The sequence below is a fragment of the Anabrus simplex genome, chromosome 1 (assembly GCF_040414725.1).
Source record: "Anabrus simplex isolate iqAnaSimp1 chromosome 1, ASM4041472v1, whole genome shotgun sequence".
NCBI classification, from domain to species: Eukaryota; Metazoa; Arthropoda; class Insecta; order Orthoptera; family Tettigoniidae; genus Anabrus; species Anabrus simplex.
Window position 1 is genome coordinate 94,033,804 of NC_090265.1, and position 21,771 is coordinate 94,055,574.

Here is a 21,771-nt window from a genome sequence, read left to right on the forward strand (position 1 = left end):
CAATATTTAGGTGTGATAGTTTTGTGAACATGTTCATGTGTTGCCTCTAATTCACCCCTAATTTCTGTTTGTTACATTGCTTCCAAATGCTAGTAAATAGATATTATGCAAATTCAGCTCGTGATACTTTCCTCATAAAAATATGCTGGACTTGTAACGGTCTTCTTCTAAGTCGATGACATGTGCCAGTAACACAATCGAATTAACAGATTATGCCACATGATCTGTAATGGTAGAAAGTTAAATGAATGCTGTAAACCATGACTGAAAATTTGCTTCCAAATGCTGGCAGTGTTACAAATAGAAGTTAGGGGTGATTTAGAGGCAACCAGAAGTAACTGGACAACAATATTAGAGTAAAAAGAAATCAAGCAAAATAAAAGTTAAGACAATGAGTAGTTTGTATGAAAAATGTTAGTTTGTTAAACATATTAGCCCAAATAGCAACAATTTTGAACTAAGAAAATCAACAAATGTCCAACCTTTCAAGAAGCTTCTTTTATCAAGCTGTAATGTTTGTTCATAGGAGCAAAAACTAATTGGATTCAGGATAACATATTTACTTGCTACAGTATTGGTAGCAGGCATGAAAATAGCAGGACAGATATAAAACATTGTCTAAAATAGTCACAGTATAGCATTTTTATTGTAACATTTTAAAGAGAGATTAATGATTGTTAATGAACATTGTTATGGATGAGAATTAAAAGATTACAACTCAGAACAATCATACTTTAATTTCAAGATAGATCATTCAGGTATTCAGCCCAGATGTTGGATGGATTCTCAAATAGCACCACCAGAGGTGGGAAATCATAAATACTGATGATGGTACTGAAATGAGGCGCACTAGGTAAGATAAGGAGTGAGGTAGTTTGCCATTGCTTTCCTCTGTGGGTCAGTATGACTGACCCTCCCATGGGGATTTTCTTGCCTGTTTCCCTATCAGGCGCATCCCAGGTGACAGATAGGGAGGACCTCCGGACTTGTCTGGAGGGTCTGAGGGAAATAAAATACCCTTTCGCGGACCAAAAACAGGTATTGCCAAAAAACATCTTGAGGCAGTGTGATTGTTACTAGCCCAAGCCAAGGCTTGGAAGTGAAAACCTTGCCCACACATGCTAGAGAGGCATGCATATTACCTCTGCATGGGTGATACGGTGGTTCAGGTGAAGTGCGTGCTGGTGATTGAGGTGAAAGCTCACTCCAGTGTGCAGGAACCAACACATCACTTTGCCCTACGTAGCCTGAAGGAACCGTGGGTTGGGAACAGGGTGAACCCCACCTAGGGGAAAACCACGGCTGTGAACTCAGTCATGGTAAGGAAAAGACAGGTGGAAGAGGGTCATGGGAGGGAGAAAAGGGAGGAGGAAGTAGCTTCTGCAGCAGTGAGAGAAGATAGGGCTGACAAGGAGGGGAGGGGATCAAATGAGGTGGGTAGGGTTGAGGCTCTGGTCATCGGGGATTCCATCGTTAGACATGTGGGGAAAGTGTGTGGAGGAAAGGGAACCAGGGTAGAGTGTTATCCAGGAATTAGGTTGAGGCAGATGTTGAGGAAAGTAGAAGAGAAGGAAGAGGGAAAGGAGAAGGTGGTAGTGTTTCACATTGGTACTAACAACGTAAGACAAGCAGGTATAAGTACCAACATAGTTGGGGATGTGTGGGATCTGGTAAATGCAGCACGGATGAAGTTTAAGGAAGCGCGAGATTGTTATCAGTGGAATACTCTGTAGGAGGGATACTGATTGGAAGGTGATTGGGGATTTAAATGAGACTACGGAGTGGGTATGTGGGAAACTGGGAGTGAGATTTCTAGATCTGAATGGGTGGGTAGGAGACAGGGATCTGCGCCCAGATGGCATTCACTTAAACCGCAGTGGTACATATAAGTTAGGAAACTTGTTTAGAAGGGTTATAGGCAGGTACATTCAGGGAAACAGGGTGGCCTAGGGAGCGGTGTTAAGCGAACAGGGAACTGGAAATCAAGTAGGGATGACATAAAAATATTAGTGCCCAACTGTAGAAGCATTGTAAACAAAGGAATCGAATTAAGTAATTTAATAGATATATACTTACCAGATATTGTAATAGGAGTTGAATCATGGCTGAGAAATGATATAATGGATGCAGAGATATTCTCACGGAACTGGAGTGTGTATCGTAGAGATAGGATAGGAATGGTAAGAGGGGGAGTATTCATTCTGGTGAAAGAAGAATTTGTAAGCCACGAAAAAGTTAAGGATGAAAAACATGAAATTCTGGGTGTAAGGCTCTTCTCTAAAGATAATAGGTAACTTGATGTCTTTGGAGTGTACAGACCAGGAAAGGGTAGCGCTGACACTGATTCAGAACTATTTGATAAGATAATCAGCTATGTTGGAAATGATATGGAAAGGAATGTGATAGTAGCAGGTGATCTCAATTTACCAAATGTCAACTGGGAAGGTAATGCGAACGACAGGAAGCATGAACAACAAATGAATGGAGAGTTGCTATAGTAGCCCCTGTGTATAAAGGAAATGGTGATAGACATAAAGCTGAAAATTACAGGCCAGTCAGTTTGACATGCATTGTATGTAAGCTTTGGGAAAACATTCTTTCAGATTATATTAGCCATGTTTGCAAAATTAATAACTGGTTTGACAGAAGGCATTTTGGGTTTAGAAAAGGTTATTTGTCTGAAGCTCAGCTTGTAGGATTTCAGTAAGATATAGCAGATATCCTGGATTCAGGAGGCCAAATGGACTGTATTGCGATAGACCTGTCTAAGGCATTTGATAGGGTAGATCATGGGAGACTACTGGAAAAAATAGTGCAATTGGACTAGAAAGAAAGAGTGACTGAATGGGTGGCTATATTTCTAGAAAATAGAACTCAGAGAATTAGAGTAGGCAAAGCTTTATCTGACCCTGTAATAATTAAGAGGGGAATTCCTCAAGGCAGTATTATTGGACCTTTATGTTTTCTTATGTATATCAATGATATGTGTAAAGAAGTGGAATCAGAGATAAGGCTGTTTGCAGATGATGTTATTCTATACAGAGTAATAAATAAGTTACAAGATTGTGAGCGGCTGCAGGGTGACCTCGATAGTGTTGTGAGATGGACGGTGGACAATGGTATGATGATAAACGGGGTTAAAAGTCAGGTTGTGAGTTTCACAAATAGGAGAAGTCCTCTCAGTTTTAATTACTGCGTTGATAGGTTGAAAGTTCCTTTTGGGGGTCATTGTAAGTACCTAGGTGTTAATATAAGAAAAGACCTTCATTGGGGTAATCATATAAATATGATTGTTAATAAAGGGTACAGATCTCTGCACATGGTTATGAGGGGATTTAGGGGTTGTAGTAAGGATGTAAAGGGGAGTGCATATAAGTCTCTGGTAAGACCCCAACTAGAGTATGGTTCCAGTGTATGGGACCCTCACTAGGATTACTTGATTCAAGAACTGGAAAAAATCCGAAGAAAAGCAGCTCGATTTGTTCTGGGTGATTTCCGACAAAAGAGTAGCGTTACAAAAATGTTGCAAAGTTTGGGTTGGGAAGATTTGGGAGAAAGGAGACAAGCTGCTTGATTAAATGGTATGTTCCGAGCTGTCAGAGGAGAGATGGCGTGGGAGGACATCAGTAGATGAAGTTTGAGTGGTGTCTTTAAAAGTAGGAAAGATCACAATATGAAAATAAAGTTGGAATTCAAGAAGACAAATTGGGGCAAATATTCGTTTATAGGAAGGGGAGTTAGGGATTGGAATAACTTACCAAGGGAAATGTTCAATAATTTTCCAATTTCTTTGCGATCATTTAAGAAAAGGATAGGAAAACAACAGATAGGGAATCTGCCACCTGGGCGACTGCCCTAAATGCAGATCAGGATTGATTGATTGATTGATTGATTGATTGATTGATTGATTGATTGATTGATTGATTGATTGATTGATTGATTGATTGATTGATTGGTTGGTTGGTTGGTTGGCTGGCTGGCTAGCTGGCTGGCTGGCTGGCTGGTTGGTTGGTTGATTGATTGATTGATTGATTGATTGATTGATTGATTGATTGATTGATTGATTGATTGATTGATTGATTGATTGATTGATTGATTGATTGATTGATTGATTGATTGATTGATTGATTGATTGATTGATTGATTGATTGATTGATTGATTGATTGATTGATTGATTGATTGATTGATTGATTGATTGATTGATTGATTGATTGATTGATTGATTGATTGATTGATTGATTGATTGATTGATTGATTGATTGTAATGCCAAGTGGGAACCATGGGAGTAGGTCTACTCAAGGTGGAACAAACCTGGTCGGGTTCAGGCCAGAGGCAGACTGCTGGATGGATGGATGGTTGAGGGGCGTGGTGCTTGTTATGGAGAGACTGAGTTGCGGGAGGACAATGTCTGGCAGAATGTCTCATCACAGATGGTGAGAACACCGCTCAGGACCATAGAAGTGGTGAAAACCCTACATCATATGGAACCATGGACATTCCAAATGAGCCACTTAAACAAATACCAAGGGAAGCTATGGAAGCTCTAGAAGAGGAGGTCCAGTGGCAGGCCCAAGAGGAGAATATGGAGACAACAGTCCCAGGAGGGTAGGCTGAATCCAAATCTAAAAAACAAGCAGAAGAAGCAACAGGAAAACAGACTTCTGGACAAAAGGAAAGAGGAGATTTCACTGAGAAAGACCTGAAGATATCAGCATCAAACTAAATAGGATGCATATACATAGACCACCTCGCACAAGTGCCAGCACGTCATCAAGTTCAGCTACAAAACTACCCTTCAAGAAACAGAAGGAAGAAAAAGTCATGTCATTTTCGGAAAGACTATTCTCAGTTAAGGTCGCAATAATACTTAAGATCTTTCCAGATGGAAAACTCGGGGAGTAAGACGTAACTGAATAGTCATCTGCTCTGATAGCACAAATGAAGCCACTGTCAGATGGATGTCTGCCAGGTTTCCTTGAGTCACCACAGCTGGAAAGTGGAACTTTGGTACTGATCTGTGCAAATCCAAAAACGAAAAGTTGGCTGGAACAGACAGTATCAAATTGTAACCCATGGAAAGGGGAGACCCTAGAGGTGGCAGATGCAAAAAAGGTGCTGAACATGACCAAGGTCATCACCAAGTTCCCACCTCCTTTTGACAAGATGAAAGTGGAGGATGTTTTTGTCAGAATCAATCAATCATCATGATACCAAACTTCTAACACAAGAGTGGAGAGTGCTGAATGCCACTTCAATCGACAAGACAGGAAGGACTGTCGTTTTAGCCCTTGGTGAAAGAGACTTTCAAGATCTCAAAAAGAGAAGCCTTAAGTCTAAGCTCAGACTTGGGCAGATCAAGTTTCAGGTCATCAGGGGAAAAACAAAACACAATGTTGATAAAGATGGTACTGAAGGTCCTTCAGGACAATCTTCAGCATATAAAAGCAGCTGTGGCTAATTTCACCAGGAAGTTCAAGCCCAAGGGACGTGGACCTTATTCAAGAGCCTTGGGTAGTCAAAGGCAGAGTAGCAGGACTGGCAGAATCTGGATGTAGGCTGATATATGATACAACATTGGAAATACCCAGAACATGTCTTCTTGTGAACAGGAAACTAAAATGTCTTATGTTGCAGGAACACTGCTCACGGGACTTAACCATGGCCAAGATTAAACTTGGAAATTGGGAGGGACCCAGAGAAATAACCATAGGCTCTGCATACCTCCCATATGATTCAACTAATCTGCCCCCATCAGATGAAGTTGAGAACATAATTTGCAATGCAAAGAAGAAAGGCGAACTCCTAGTCCTTGGAGCAGATGCAAATTCACACCACATAGCATGGGTCAGCATGAACTGCAATGCAAGAGGTGAGACTTTACTAGAGTTTATTATTGGAACTGAGTTGACAATACTAAACCTAGGAAACAAGCCTACATTTATAAATAAAAATTGTAGGGAGGTAATAGACATTACACTAAGCACTACGCATATTTCAAACTTATTAAAGACTGGAAGGTAGGGGCCGATGACCTCGATGTTAGGCCCCTTTAAACAACAAGCATCATCATCATCATCATCAAAGACTGGAAGGCAGACCACCAGCACATCCAATTTGCAATAGATGTGAGAGTATGTGGGATTGAGATGTACAGAGATCCAAAAAGAACTAAATGGGATAGATACTGAGAAGTTCTAGGGAAGGCTGTACAAAAAATTCCAACTAACGTGATAGAACAGAAAGAATTGGGTGAGGCAGTGGAACTATTATAAGAGGCCATTATAGACTCATTCCATGACAACTGTTCTCTCAAAGAAAAGAAAAGCACCAAAAAAGTAAGGTGGTGGAACAACAAACTAGCCAAAATGATAAAAGATGTTAGGATGTTGTATAGAATATCAGCTAGAAATAGTATGTGGGACATATATCACAGGAAACTCACTGAGTATAACCTAAGAGATATGGAAAGCAAAAATAAAATCTTGGAGACTGTTCTGTGAAAAAGCGGAATCACACACTGAAACAGCAAGACTCCAGAACGTTCTGAAATCAACCCACATAAATCAAGTGAGAACACTGGAAAAACCAGATGGGTCATTTACTCAGGCGGGGAGGGACACATTGGAGATACTAATGGCGTGTCACTTTCCTGAGACTGAGGAGATGACAGAAGAAGAAACGGTTGGAACAGAGACTGGGGCTCGAAGAGCAGACTGGAACTGTGCCAACAGAATAATAAGACATAACCTTGTAAAATGGGCAATCGAAACGTTTCATCCTATAAAGGCTATGGGGCCAGATGAGATAGTTCTGATAGTCCTACAGGAAGGATGGGAGATACTCGTCAATGCCCTGACAGACCTTTTCAGAGCTAGTCTAACTTTAGAGTAGTGTCAAAATCATGGTCTGGAGCTAAAGTGGTATTCATACCTAAGCCTGGAAGGGCAAATTATGCCCATGCCAAAGCATACAGACCATTATGTTTAACCTCCTTCATGCTGAAAGCAATGGAGAAAATTCTAGATAAATATAACAGAAAAACGGTGCAACAATCATTTAAGAAAAGGCTAGGAAAACAACAGATAGGGAATCTGCCACCTGGGCGACTGCCCTAAATGCAGATCATGATTGATTGATTGATTGATTGATTGATTGATTGATTGATTGATTGATTGATTGATTGATTGATTGATTGATTGATTGATTGATTGATTGATTGATTGAATGTTACATGAAGATCAGTTTGCATATAGATCTGGCAGATCCACTGAAGTGGCACTCCACCAGTTGGTTTGTAAACTAGAGGAAAGCCTAGAATATAAAGAAATTGCACTGGTGACATATCTAGATATAGAAGGAGCCTTCAGCAATACAACCTATGACTCTATGATCAAAGCATTGGAAAGGAGCAAGGTGAGTAAAACTGTCATCAAATGGATAAAATCCATGTTAGATGGAAGGAAGATAAAAGCAACCCTGTTTGAAGAAATGCTGATAGTTAGGGCCACCCGAGGCTGTGCTCAGGGAGAAGTTCTTTTGCCTCTGCTGTGGAACCTCATGGTGAACAATATCATAGCTATGCTCAATGAACAGGGTTTTTATACACGAGGATATGCAGATGATCTATTGATTGTGGTACAATGTAAGGTGATGAGTGTTATCCAGGACCTCATGCAAAAATCACTTAACCTTGTGGAGAACTGGTGTCGGGAAGGACAACTATCAGTCAACCCGAACAAGATAACTTGGTCCCTTTTACAAGAAGGAGAAAATTAGAGGGGAAGATATCACTGAAGCTATTTGGATAAGAGGTATCTATGGAAGAAAAGGCACTGCACCTAGGTGTAGTGTTAGATAAAAATCTAACCTGGAATCCACATACAGAAAGAACAAAACCCGGGTCAAAAACTTGCTGTATACATGTAAAAGAGCCATTGGGAAGAAATGGGGCCTAAGACCATCAGTGGTAATGCGGATTTACACAATGATCATTAGACTGTTGATGGCCTATGCTGCAATCATCTGGTGCCAGAAAGTAAGTCAAGGGAAAGTCAGCAGTAGATTGGATAGCATACAGAGAATGACATGCATAGCCATAACTGGGGCTATGAGAACTATGCTGACAGAAGCTTTGAATACTCTACTAGACCTCCCATCACTATGCAATTTCATAAAAGGACAGGCTAGAATGAGTTCATATAGATTGGCACAATCAGAGTGCTGGAATGCACAAAGACCCAATCTAGGACATTGTAAAATTAACAGAGTAATAATAGAGGAAGTTCTACACATGCCCTCTGATCATATAATACCAAAATAAAACTTTGAAAAACCATTTGAGACCCAGATAACAAAAAGAGAAGACTGGAAAATCAACAAATGGAATACTGAAAAAGAAGATATAGTGCAGTGGACTGATGGCTCGAAGACTGTGGATGGCACAGGAGGAGGGATCAATGGGGAAGACCTGAGTGATCAGTCCAGATGAACCTGGGCAAACACACTACGGTCTTTCAAGCTGAAGTGATAGCTATCATAACATATCTTGAAGAAAATCTGAAAATGAACTATAGGAATAAGAACATTTTCATTTTTACGGACAGCCAAGCGGCAAGCAGTTTGGATAACATCCAGAACAGGGTTTTTATACACAAGGATATGCAGATGATCTAGTGATTTTGGTATGAGGTAAGGTGATGAGTGTTATCCAGAACCTTATTCAAAGATCACTTAACCTTGTGGAGAACTGGTGTCGGGAAGAACAAACTATCAGTCAACCACTGACTTCTCCTGAAGCTCTCAAAGTACAACATTGTAAAAGTAATATGGGTATCAGGGCATGCAGGTATAGAAGAAAATGAAAAGGCAGATAAACTACCCAGGAAAGGGGCAGAAACATATTTTGTAGGCTCAGAGCCTGTATGCGGGATTTCCTATGGACAAGCCCAACACTACATAGGAATGGGTACAAAAGAAACAAATGAAGAACTGAGAAAATACTTCATGATACAAGCTTGCAAAGGAACTGATAAAAAGACAAACAAGAAGCATACTAAAGAACTGTTGAAACTCAGCAGAGAAAATATAATATGTTCACAGGACACTGCCATCTGAAAAACACTTACATAGAATTGGAGTAATAAGAAACAATATATGTAGGAAAAGCAATGAAGCAGGGGAATCAGCTGAACACATACTGTTCAAATGTGAGGCACTGGGTAGAATCAGACTCTCCACTCTAGGACTACCAGGTGAAGAGGGAGAAAAATTCTGAGAAGACCCAATGAGAACAACCTGCAGCTTTGTGAAAGGAGCATGTATATCTAGGTGGGAATGAAGGAAAAACATGGTAGCAAAAGATCTTAGAGGTCAACGTTAATTAGGAACTAATATTTAGAGGCCCCATGAAGAAAAGAAGAAGAAGACTGAGACCCTATGAGTAATACCCATCATAACACTCAGATACACAAGTACCATAGCAGCTCCAATACTGGCACAGCCATAAATAAGACTGGGACTGGCCTGTACCAAGAGACAGGTGCAAAAATACTGCAGCCATCAAGAATTACAGCAGGCAGAGTGATCATATTACACATCACAATCTCTTCAATCTCTACAAACATTACAGTTTGAAAAAATTAGCTTCTTGAAGGGCTGACATTTGCTGATTATCTTAGTTCAAAAATGTTGCAATTTGACCTGAAACATTTCTTCATTTCATGTTTAAACATTTATTTTTTATTTTGTTCCTGGAATGAAACAGATACATCTTGAGCTGCAAATGTATTTGTAGGCTATCTATGCCAACAATAGCTATAAACCAACAGATAGCCAGCTAGGTGATATTCTTGTGGCTAGATAGGGGTATTGCTCAGAGTATTGCTTGTGAGACTGGTAGCCTGATTTGTTGCCATATGTTTTTCATAGAAATTTAAAAATGAAGCACAGAGATGTACTCTGAGTGACCTTCATAGAACATTCATTTATACTGGCATCATAATTATCTTCAAGATAAATAAAGAAATGTGAAGCCCTGTATTGACATAACATTAAATGCATTTCTATACTTTGTTCTCTGAAGTGTAATTATTAATTTATTAAGTAGGCCTAAATAAATTTTGTTTCAGTCTGTGGTACCTATTACATAGCAAACAGTCATTTGAAGGCCAAAATTGACTAATTAAACTCAAAATTCCTCTCATTTCCAGAGACCCAAATCAATAATAAGAGTACCACAGGGGCCTTTTCCTTTCCTACTGGTTACATAAACTTATACCTAAAAATATATATATATACTGTATTTTCATATTCTTAAAGGTAAGTTCATCACCTTACCTTCCTTTGCCTTACAACATTGACCAAGTGATCCCATGGGATGGTAACTGCTGACAAATCCTCTACAGCTGCAGGAGACTGAAATTACACAATGTGTTTTGAGGCCCATTAAACTAGTGATATCAAATACACATTATTCATAGCTGATCAGTCAGTCATGTCCAAGAAATCACCAGTGTCATTGTTAGAACTATTCTAGCTTAAATTTCATTCCATAAATATAGACAATCAGTCACAGTTCTGGTGGAGGGTCTTCCTTATAGTCTTTCATATTCTGGCAAGGTTTTACTCCATCCTTGAACATCTCAGTATGTTTCATGCTTTCCCTTATAAATCTCATGCTACACATCTTCAGTTCGTAACTCACCATTATGAACATTAAACACTATCTTTACTATAAATCCATCGAAACCTTATTCTGTATTAAATCAGTCATCATCTATAACATTGATGGACACGAGAGAACTCCTTAGATCAGGGATGGCAAAACTTTACTGGCTAGCGTGGCAGTTAAGGTCTTGTTTATTAACTTACTTTTACTGTCTAGTGCACCATCAGTCATTTTCCTTTAAAATCATCATGAAACCCCTCATTTGACTTCATTTAGGTATTACATTGCATTACATATAAATCCATTTGACTGAATGTTCCATGATTTTATTTTGCAAACATCACTGAAAATTGCATTTTTTAAAAATTATATTTTCATCAATTGTTGTAATTTCTGTTCCTCCGACAAAATATGTCACAGATTATGATATTCATTTCCGTGTTGATGCATACCGGTAACTAATATAATAGAGTTTGAGGGATGTTCCACCATTCAACACATTGTAAAATATTTTAAATTTATTAAACGAAGACCGGTTTTGACTCCCTTGGAGTCACATGTAATTAATCTCATAATTGAACCATATTGAGGACAATATATTAAAATTATAAAATCCTTTTATTAACAACCACCTACTTGTATTGAGTAGGTGGTTGTTAATAAAAGGATTTTATAATCCCTTGGAGTCATCATCAGTTCTTGTTGAATATCAAATCAAGGGAAATCTGATAACAATCATCATCTCGATTGGTTGACATAAGACATCATAATAAAATTATACACATAATAGCGGTTGCCTGAAAACACATCAATGGGTTGTAAAACATACACCTTGAATAATTCAATAATTATTGTAATGTACACATGATTCGTAATACTTGGAACTTAAAAAAGTTTTTAGTTCTGGTTTAAACTATCGTGTGTTCTTGGAGCACAGAAAACTGGAAACATATGCACTGGTTGAAAATATACACTTGACATGAAGCACATATAATGATATGAAACACATAGTGCTTTAAGAATGTTCTTGGACTTGTTGGTCATATATTCAATCATATTCAATTGTATATTCAAAATCATATATATATTTCATCTTGGCAGGGAAACTTTCCTTTACCTCTCTATATTTTCCTTATCTAGTTGGAACTGTGTGTTTTTATAAATAATATGTATTATTTTGATAAATGCAGAAAAATATAATGTATTTACTACACTGAGATATTTTATAATTGGACAGTTTTGGTATTCGCTATCAATCTTACTTGACTACTGTATACAGTGTGTAATAATAAAGTACTACTAAACTTTCAGGACACATTTCCCACATGTAGAAGAAGAAAATATTTTATATGGACATGGGTCTGGAAATGCTTTATTTCCATGTTAGAACTCTACAACTCTCCATAATGAATAACCACTCTCCATCAGCACTGATACATGGATTAACCCACCATCGCAGAGATACATCAGCTGATCCGTGATTCAATGCGAAGGGATCTTAAAGTTTCTTGATACCGGTACACTAAATAAATGAAACAATAGTGTACAACTATGCAAATTTTTGTGACATTCAACACCTGATATGAATGGAAAGGGGGAATTTTCTTGTCATATGGAACAGACTGATTGTGCTTGAGATAGAAAGCAACTCCCTCTGATGTTGTTCAATCTAATTCTGGAAAGGAGAACAAAATTTTGAAGCTCAATAATGAAAGTGATCTGACTGTCGTGTTTAATAAGACCTTGATGTGGTGACCTTGCCTTGCCTTGGGATAATTTTTTCAAATTATATTTTAGCATAACACATCTAATTTCAAAATAAATTAAAGTTATTTTAATCTAAGGAAAATTTTAAGATTTTAAAGTGGTGGAAAGGTGGAACTTCTCAAACTTACAAGTTGGAATTTGTTATATATAATAATTCCACCACGGATGAAGATGACATTCATCACTATACTGAGAGTCAACTCAAGACCTAAGTGGTCTCTTTGATGTTAGCCAGACTTCTGCTCAGGGAAGAGGCTTCCGCAGCAGTAAATAAATGCATGACATTAATAATAAGCCAGCTGTGGCAGAGAAGGAGAACCAAGACGGGAAGGGGGAACAGGAGACGTGCTCACAGGTGGGAGGATACTTTCAACATAGTAATTCAATGCAATAGCAGGCATTTTGAACATTTCTTGTAAGAGAGAGTTTCACATGGTATGTTCTGTTCCTGTGTGTTTCCCACGATTACTGTACTGTGTAAAGATGTAGAAAATGAGTTCTAACATGGAAATAAAAAATTTCTGGATCCATGTCCATATAACGTATTTTCTTTTACTCTGAATGTGAAATGTGTCCTGAAAGTTTGGCAGAACGTTATTGTTACACTCACTTCCTGATTACTCTTCACACTGATGAATAACCACTTACGAACACACCTTGAAATAGTAATTCAATTTTAACTTACCTTTGTTGTAGCTGAAACGTAACTTTCATTACTGAAGCTCTCACCATTATTAACTGGCAGGAACACAGAGTAACTGAAAGGATAATTTTCATATAATTTCCATTACTGAATGAACAGAATTTTGTCATGTGTAGTGCTATTACTATCGTTATTATTTACATGCATAGTGTAACTGATAGACTGGATTGTGCTACTATGAGGAGTGTGTTGTTCACATTTAAACACTAGTGCAGTAGTGTTGTGAAGCAGCCTAACTCTTCAGGGCTTTATAATACTTCAATCTTATATTTCTCTTTCACTCGCCATACCAAAGTCCTTCTTCCCTGATAACTAATGAGGCCCTCACTCATAACCATGAGCTTGAGCCATAAATAGTTATATTCCCTGGAGAGAGAGAGTGGGGGGACAGTGAGAGTGGAGTGGCTACAAAAGGCACCTGTACTCCATGAAGAGATGCGAATCCCTACCGACAGTAGTTATAAAATACTTGGCAATAGCCTGTGTGGTAAGCTAGTTATAAAACCAACTTGTCACATCTCTATAGAGTGCTGTTTAAACAATTTTGGTCAAAGGCTAGGCTGTCAGCTGCAAGTGATACCCTGCCTGTTATGAAAAGGGGTGTCACCCCAATGATTCTCTACTTGGGAGCACAACCATGGGGTCTCAAATTATAAATCTCACTCCCCACGACATTTGCCCTACTTTCTCCTCTGTTGCCCAGGACCGGCTGGGAGGTAAGCATTTTGATTCTTCCTTGGAAACTTCACCACCATATATTTACAAGTTCTTTTTCCTCTATTTCTTTTTTCTAAAACAATTTTTATTTTCCTTTGTTACAGACTCCCTTCAATATCTTAAAACTTGATAACAAAAACTGAACCTCAACTTCAGTTATTCGCAAGGAGTTTCCCCCAGTCATCGTGTTTTAAATTTTACATTTAAAGTCTATCCTTAAAATATTTAAAGTACATACTTCTCCAGCATTTTGAAGAAAGAAGATTCCTTACGCACAGATTTTATCACAAATTTGAACATTGACTTGTTGAATGTTTTAGCTCAACATGAAGGAACATACTACTGCTAAAATGTTTTCATTCCTCGCCTGAAGGGGGAGGCAGATCTCTTACACCGTGATGCCGTCTCTCAGGCTGGGAGATTTGTTACGGTGAAGGAGATGCTCTGAGAAAGTGAGGGGGTTGGCGGCCATGGCCTATACTAGGTACTGTCCCAACATTTGCTTTAGTGCAGGAGAATGGAAAACCACAGAAAACCAATGAAGGAACATTTTATCTCATTATTATCATCATCCTTGTCATCATCATAAGCGTTTTTATTTCATTTACACCAATTTTTGTATCATTTTTGTTTAGCTCAAGATGGTTCACATTAGGAACGAAACGTACATTTTTAAATAATTTAACTAGATTTTAAGCTGGAATATGTGTTATAAGTACATAGACTAGCAATAAAAACCAAATAAGTGTTGGAAGGTGGGCTTCTCCCTTCAACCTAACCTCAGTTGAACATAGGGTCTGGCATTGTTTTCACTTTCATCTTTCCTGTCCAACTTCCTCCACCTCTTGCTATTTCTTGATGAGTGCAGTATCCCTGCATCTGTCTTTTGGCACAGACTAAAGCAAAATATAGCTTCCACCAAAGTCTCACAAGGGACATGAATGACTTTGTCAGAGCTGATGATGAATTTTGGCAGGTAGAGCCAAGGAGGGGTAAAGAAAACACTGGTGCAGTCTTTCTGTCAGACTTGAAGAGGACTAGGTGATAGATGTGAGGGAAGCAGCACATGAGTACATTTCTTCTTTCTTATTTGCAAATGCCAAAAATTGAACCAAAAGCAGTTCTCTTTTTCCTGGCAAAGGACTTTCATGGAGAGTACAATGGAGACCCGAACAGGGAGGAATGCAAGATGGCCCAGAGGGCTAACTAGCTGTTACCCACAGCTTCGTAGCATGGATTTTGCAATTTGACAAAAGTAATCATTCCTCGGTGTTCCACTAAGATATCTGAAAATCCTAAAAATGTAAAAACTCACCAAAAATTGAGTTTCATTTACCACAGAACCTCTTTGTAAACCACATTTGTAGTATTGCCTTTTTGGACTAAGGTGACCAGGCTACTGGCAGAGCAAACTCTGGAACATGCAACATAAAACTCTACATGTAAGAAATAGTTCTCTCTCATGTAAAAAATAAAAAAATAAAAAAATAAATTTTCTTTATTTTTAAAGGAGATTTCAAAAGCCTATTTCCACATCTGTATCATCTTCAGTTTTTGAGATATAAGTATCCCCATAAAAAGAATTCAACTCCCCCACCTTCACCTAAGCAGATTTTCTGAAAACAAAACAAAAAATTGTGACTCTTTATTTTTAAAGGAGATTCCAAATACCAATTTTCACGTCTGTAACATCTTCAGTTTTTGAGATGTAAGTATACTCATAAAAAGAATTCAACTTCTTTTTCAACCCCATTAAGTGGCTTTTCCAAAAGCAAAAGTACATGTTCCTTTTTTTAAATTTTATTTTACGCCCACACTGGAGCACTGAAATCAATCTATATACAGTCAAGTCTTATGAATATTGGTTACAAATTTGGTTGATGTTTCTTCTTTTGTTCCCAGAAATGTTTCATTCTCTCTGACCTGGCTGCCCATTGTTCGTCAGTTATGTTGTACTCTTTGCGTGTATAGGTCTTCAGTTTAAGTCTCACGGCGTTATTTCTCACGATTCTCTTCTCTGTTTTTAATTTGTTGAATTGTCAAGCCTAATTCATTTAAATCTTTTTGGACTTCTTTGAACCAGTGATTTTTAGTTTTGCTTTTCCAAAAGTAGTTGAATAAATGTTTGAGTATCCTAGTCTCTGTATGTATGTATGTTGGGTATTCAGCCCAAAGGCTGGTTTGATCCTCTGCAGCTCCACCAACAGCTGTCATAAATAGCCTAGGCGTCACTGAAGAGACGTACTAGGGAAATGAGGAGTGAGGTAGTTTCCCGTTGCTATTACATATCAGTCTGCCAAGCCCACTGAAATGCATGCACCAACCGACCCTATGAGCAATATTTTCACACCATTCATAACAGGGACTGGCTGCATAAGGAATGGTATTACTAGCATCACTCCTACCTCAGTCACTTTCATATTGTCAAAGCCAAGGATGAGACTGAGACAGGTCAATGAAAGTAACAAATTTGATATAGCCCATACCAGAAGACATAGTGCACTGTAAACACTACATCTCGCCAGCTAAGGCATCTAGTCTCTGGTAGTCATGATATATGACAGAATAAAGCAACTCTTCTTTTTTGCATTGACATGTTCCTTTATTTTTAAAGGAGATTCCAAATATCAGTTTTCATGTCATTAATTTTTTTCAATATAGATACATTCAATTTTAAAATTCACCCCCTTAGCAATGAAATATACAAAAATTCTTCTTTAGTGAGCACCTTCACTGTAATATAAATGTATCCCCAAAATTTCATTTCTTTATGCTCAGTAGTTTTGGCTTGGCGATGATGAATCAGTCAGTCAATCAGGACATGTTATTTTATATATACGTAGATTGCAGACACTGTAGTGGATGATGAGAAGGCATTGAACATTGACAATTGTTACATTCATGAAGAGGACGAGCGCAGGACGGTTGAAGATACACCTGTCGAAGAGTAGTCATGGTGAATGAACAAGCTTGGAATCAGAATACGTGCCATCACCACAGAAGAAATCAAAACAGAGTTATTATGAGAGATATCTTCAGAGAGCACATGAGTATTGGCCAGGCTCATACTCAGGGAAACTACAGTAATGGAAAACCACAAAAACCAATTTAGGAAACTTTCCGATTTCAGAGTCCTAAATTAAGAACTAGTGTTAGGGTGCAGCTCTGTTCCCAGAAATGGACCAAGGCAAGGTGCCGTAAGTTTACTGTTATAAACTCTGTCGATGGTTTGGGTACATGAGGAGAAAAGAGATGATACAGATGTTGATTCCCATAGGAACCTGAAATATTTGTCCCGAATGAGTAAATTTATAATACCAATATACCGTATTTACGCGAGTAATCCCCGCATATTTAAAAAAAAAAATTGAGGCACAAAATTGGGGTGCGGGTTTTATTTGCATCAAGGTTGCCAACACGCTCTTGGCTCATCTAGTTTTCAATACTGAGTGTACAGTTATGCTTTGTGCAACCGTAGATGGAAGAAAACTGTCTCCATATGTCATATTTAAACGGAAAACAATTCAGACTTTTAATTCTAAACTGAGTTTACTTTTTTTTTAAATAGTACCGTATTTTACAGAGTAATTTGAATTCAAAATTTCTCCACGTCACGATAGAATGTGTCTTCCGGAACGTGCAGGGGTAGCTTTCCGCACTTTCATTCACTTCGGTGTTTCTATAGTGTGTTTCATAGTTGAAAATAGAGTGAAATCGTAATTCTTTTGTATTCAGTGTTTTAAGGAATGCCACAATATATAAGATAGGAAACTTAAAAGGGTCCACCATTTCAATACAAATAAATGTTATAAGTTTATTTACAATATATATTTACACTTGGAACTAGTTTCAACACTGTTTGGCATCATCTTCAGCCAAAATGTGGGAAAAAGGCATAGGCGTAAGCATGCAGACATTTACATTATACAAGATGTTAAATCAGTGTGATTAAATAAGAGACATGAAATAGTGAATTACAATGTCAGTTTACAAAATGGTCATGAAGGGTGAGTCAAAATTGTATAAACATGAGTTAGGGCTCGAAAAACATAATCACTTAAAAAAACATATAAACTGCAACAAAACCACACGGAAGTTCGAGATGATATTGGCATTGGAGATTCAAATTATTTCAGACACTCTTCCATTGAATGTTGCCTGCCGCGAGTGTAGTACAAAACATAGGTTAGATTTTAACAAACAGAATCGTCTCAAAAATGCACATAACATTTCAAAAATATTTATGGGTTGAGATGAAATTTGGCAGTTAGGGATTGAAATCACTTATTCACTAAGCGTCAATTCAAAACCAGCTGTGAAGGGTAAGGCAAAATTGCACAAGCGTGAGTTTGGACTCGATAAATGCAAAACCTGAAAACACATGTAACACACTCAAAACTGTAGGTTCGTGATGAATTTGGCACATAAAGGTCTGTGTTCACTCATTCATTGAATGTCACTGGTGCGACTGTAGTTCAAATACTTATAACATTTATTTGTATTGAAAAGGTGGACCCTTTTAAGTTTCCTATCTTACGTTCTCAGTTCAATACGGACAAAAAATGTTCTTAGATTTAAATGCCACAATATCACGTACCAGGCAGTGCGTGGAAAAACAGAATCCACAAAAACTGGCGAGGGTTGGCATTTCTGAATAACAAGATGGCTGTTAATTCAAAATCACATAATTGGAAGTCCGATTTCTGTATTACAAAGACTTCGAATTAACGAGGTTTTACTGTATCGCAAAACTAACATCAAATTTTGCCGGTGTGTCTATTTCAAGTGTTTACATTGTACGAAAAGAATTATCTACAAGTGCAAATATGAACAAAGACTGTTTGAAGGACTTCCTAAAGGAAGCAACTAATCCAATAGTGTACTCTGCCGATGTGCATTTATAAATGGAACAGACCTTGGAAAGTGCACAGGTCTCATACAGCCATTGGACATGAACTTCTTCTGTTCTATATTCATTGAATTTAGTGAGGGTCATTTATAAAAAGTGGTAGGCAAACACTATCTGTGCTCCAGAATCGAACCAGGGACTATTGAATATGAGGCCGTGATGAGCATTGATTATTGTGGTGAGGCCTAGAACTGGAAATAGAAGTGTGGCTGACATAATGAGTTGTACCTGGTTTGTGAGAGTGTATACCCCAGACCAGAAGTTATAATGAATGATATATTTAAGGGCCTGTAAGCTGAGATGGTCTTTCCACTGGGCAAGTTTTTTTTCCCAGGTAAAGAGTGAAGAATGTGTAAATCCCGCCAGAGGCTTTGAGTGAAAGTTCATGCATTGTCCCATTAACTTGAAAGAGGTCATATTTGGAGATTGTTTTAGACACGCAGACCAAGGTTGTGATTGTTTATTCCCTTGCCAACCAGCTGACCATGTGTTTAAGAACATGTAGCGAAGAATAGCCTGTGTAATATGACTCTGATTGTAACGAAAATTCCACAGAACCTCAGAGCAATTCCCGCTCGATCTGATGTTGAACGATCTTTGATCTTTTTTCAGATGTACTTTATTTGTATTCATTGCTTATATGTGTCTTATGTGTCTGATAGTGCTGCCAATTACCTGTGTTGATTAGTGTTCCACAGTTCGTTGGCTGTAGTTGGATTGCGAGGTTTCCAAACCTCTGTCTTATGCCCACAATCCAGATATCATGTATTAGAATCAGTGTTCTCTTGGTGGTTTGAATTTAGGGCCAGTTCCAAATAAAGTGGTCTCTTTTTTATGATGTTTATATCTGACAAATTCAGATTTAGTGTAGTTAAGCCAACATTTGAATCGATCATTATGTATTCATGGAAAAGACAGTTCTTAATCGCAACCTCTGGGCTAACTACAGTCAACTTACCTCGATCTCCATTATAAATAGGTAGATTTCACGTTTCTGAAGTTATTGAACTCTATATGCCCAGGTTTTTGATACGCATACTTTGAATGACCTTTGGTGTTGAATTTTACATTGTAAATTTTCTTTGTTGTATATAATTTGGAATTTTCATTGGGGTTTAGTTTTTGTTTGAATTTGAACTTTATGTTTTACGCAGAATAAATTATGCTTTTTCCTCCTTTATCTTGCTGAATATGTATTCTAGATCCTGTCTCAATCTTGTATTATAATTATGTTAGACATATGTGTTTTTCGGGTGCAGCACACAGCATCTCCGCTGAACTAGGCCATCTGGGACAGGGGAAAGGTGCAATAGCAATAATGGGCATCTGATCCACAGGGGTATCAACAGTTAAACAAGCTTTCCCCCTGCAACTCGTTTTGTATCATTCAACATCAGCACCATGTCTGGACATTCCAACAAACCTGAAAAGCCACTTGGGATGGATCAATACATATGCAGCAATGGTTGGCTACATGAGGGAGGGTCTCATTCTCGTAGCCGCATCTCCTACACCTCTTGTTGCCATTAGGTGTTGTATGGCAACTCCCATTGAGCGGTAATAGATTTAGCCTGGCTTGATGAATGAATCTCCAATCTGCAAATCTGGTATACAGACCGGTTCTCAAGAAGTGTGAGCTTGAAGAATCAGCGGCTACACAATCAATAACTTTTCCTTGGTTGGGCAGATTGATCAGTCTATTAAGGTGCTTGGACTGGAGGTTTATTCTGAGAAATTTTACACATTGGATGTGGTTAATATTTTGTTTTTTAACTTTAATTCTGTATCCTGATCAGGTACAGCAGGCCTTCTAGAGGGTGATGTCATCTCTCAGGCTAGGACAATTATGTGTTGCAGAGATTTGAGATGCAAAGGACAGTGAGGGGGAATGGAAAACTGCAGAAAACTATTCACACAACAGTTGACGGTGGGATATGCCCAGCACATCCTGAGCGCAGAGCTATAGAGACAAAGCCACTCCACTCGGTCTTAAAAAATGATGTTCAGTGGTACTTGTGGAATGATAAACGCCACTAAAATAGTTATATCAGTGAAGTATCTTCTATTTTCAAAGTCTAGTAGTGTGATGACTGTCTGATAAAGATTATCTACATTACAGATGGAAAAATTCTACTTGGTTAGGCTCAATGAGAAAACAGCCAAATTGCCTTCAGCCTTCTACCTCACCATCACTGGTGACCTCAGTAGAAATTAAGAAAAATCATGCAGTCTATGGTGTATTATTACTATTATTGTTATTCATCATCATCATTTCCCTTTATCCAGCTGTAGCCAGATAGGGGCAAATATGGTTCCTCTACACTTTCTTCGGTAGGGGACGCCCTAACATTTTCCAAGGCACCATATCTGCTTTATCTATATAGGCTATTGTTACGATGACCTCGCCACACCCAAAGGCATTTTATACCTACTGCCAGGTTCAAAATTAGGCCGCCCCTAACATGGAGTCAGGCGCCTTGTGTAGCCGCTCCTCTGGAGTACAGATGCTACAGGTTTGGCCCTTCTGCCATCTCCACCGTACCGAAGTCCACCTTCTCTGCCGTAGATGCCATTGAGCTTTTCACTCGTAACCCTGAGCTGGGACCCATACGAGATGTTACACACCGGGTCAGTGTGCTCTAGTACTCACATAGGCAGAGGTGCCATGCGCTGAGTAGGACTGCCTCCGAAGAGGGTCCCTTCCTGCTACATCATCATTATTATTATTATTATTATTAAATACATTGCAATTGGGAGATATTCCAGTGGAAATGCTTACTTATGGTAGTATGACAATGAAGTACAATTAAAACGTAAATTAGATGACAACAACAACAACAAAGTATTACAAACAATTCCATGTAAAACAAGCACAGTATTACAAGAAATTATACCAAAACAAGAAATTTCATGATAACAAAGTAAGAATATAAAGCAAAGCAAAGCAAAGTCATCTCCATACAGGCCATGAAGGCCCTTGGAGGGGTGGAAGGTAAAGGCTTCCACT

At 38.4% G+C, this 21,771-nt stretch overlaps 1 protein-coding gene across 1 annotated transcript in view; it reads right to left on the bottom strand.

Moving 5' to 3' along the window:
- The window catches only part of Ir93a (Ionotropic receptor 93a), a 177,033-nt gene that overhangs the window by 72,380 nt on the left and 82,882 nt on the right, over positions 1–21,771 (bottom strand). The window contains exons 11-12 of the mRNA XM_067135809.2: positions 13,121–13,193; positions 10,338–10,415 (exon numbers count right to left, since the gene is read on the bottom strand). Coding sequence (XP_066991910.2) covers positions 10,338–10,415; positions 13,121–13,193 — 151 coding nt within the window. The remainder of the gene's footprint in view (positions 1–10,337; positions 10,416–13,120; positions 13,194–21,771) is intronic.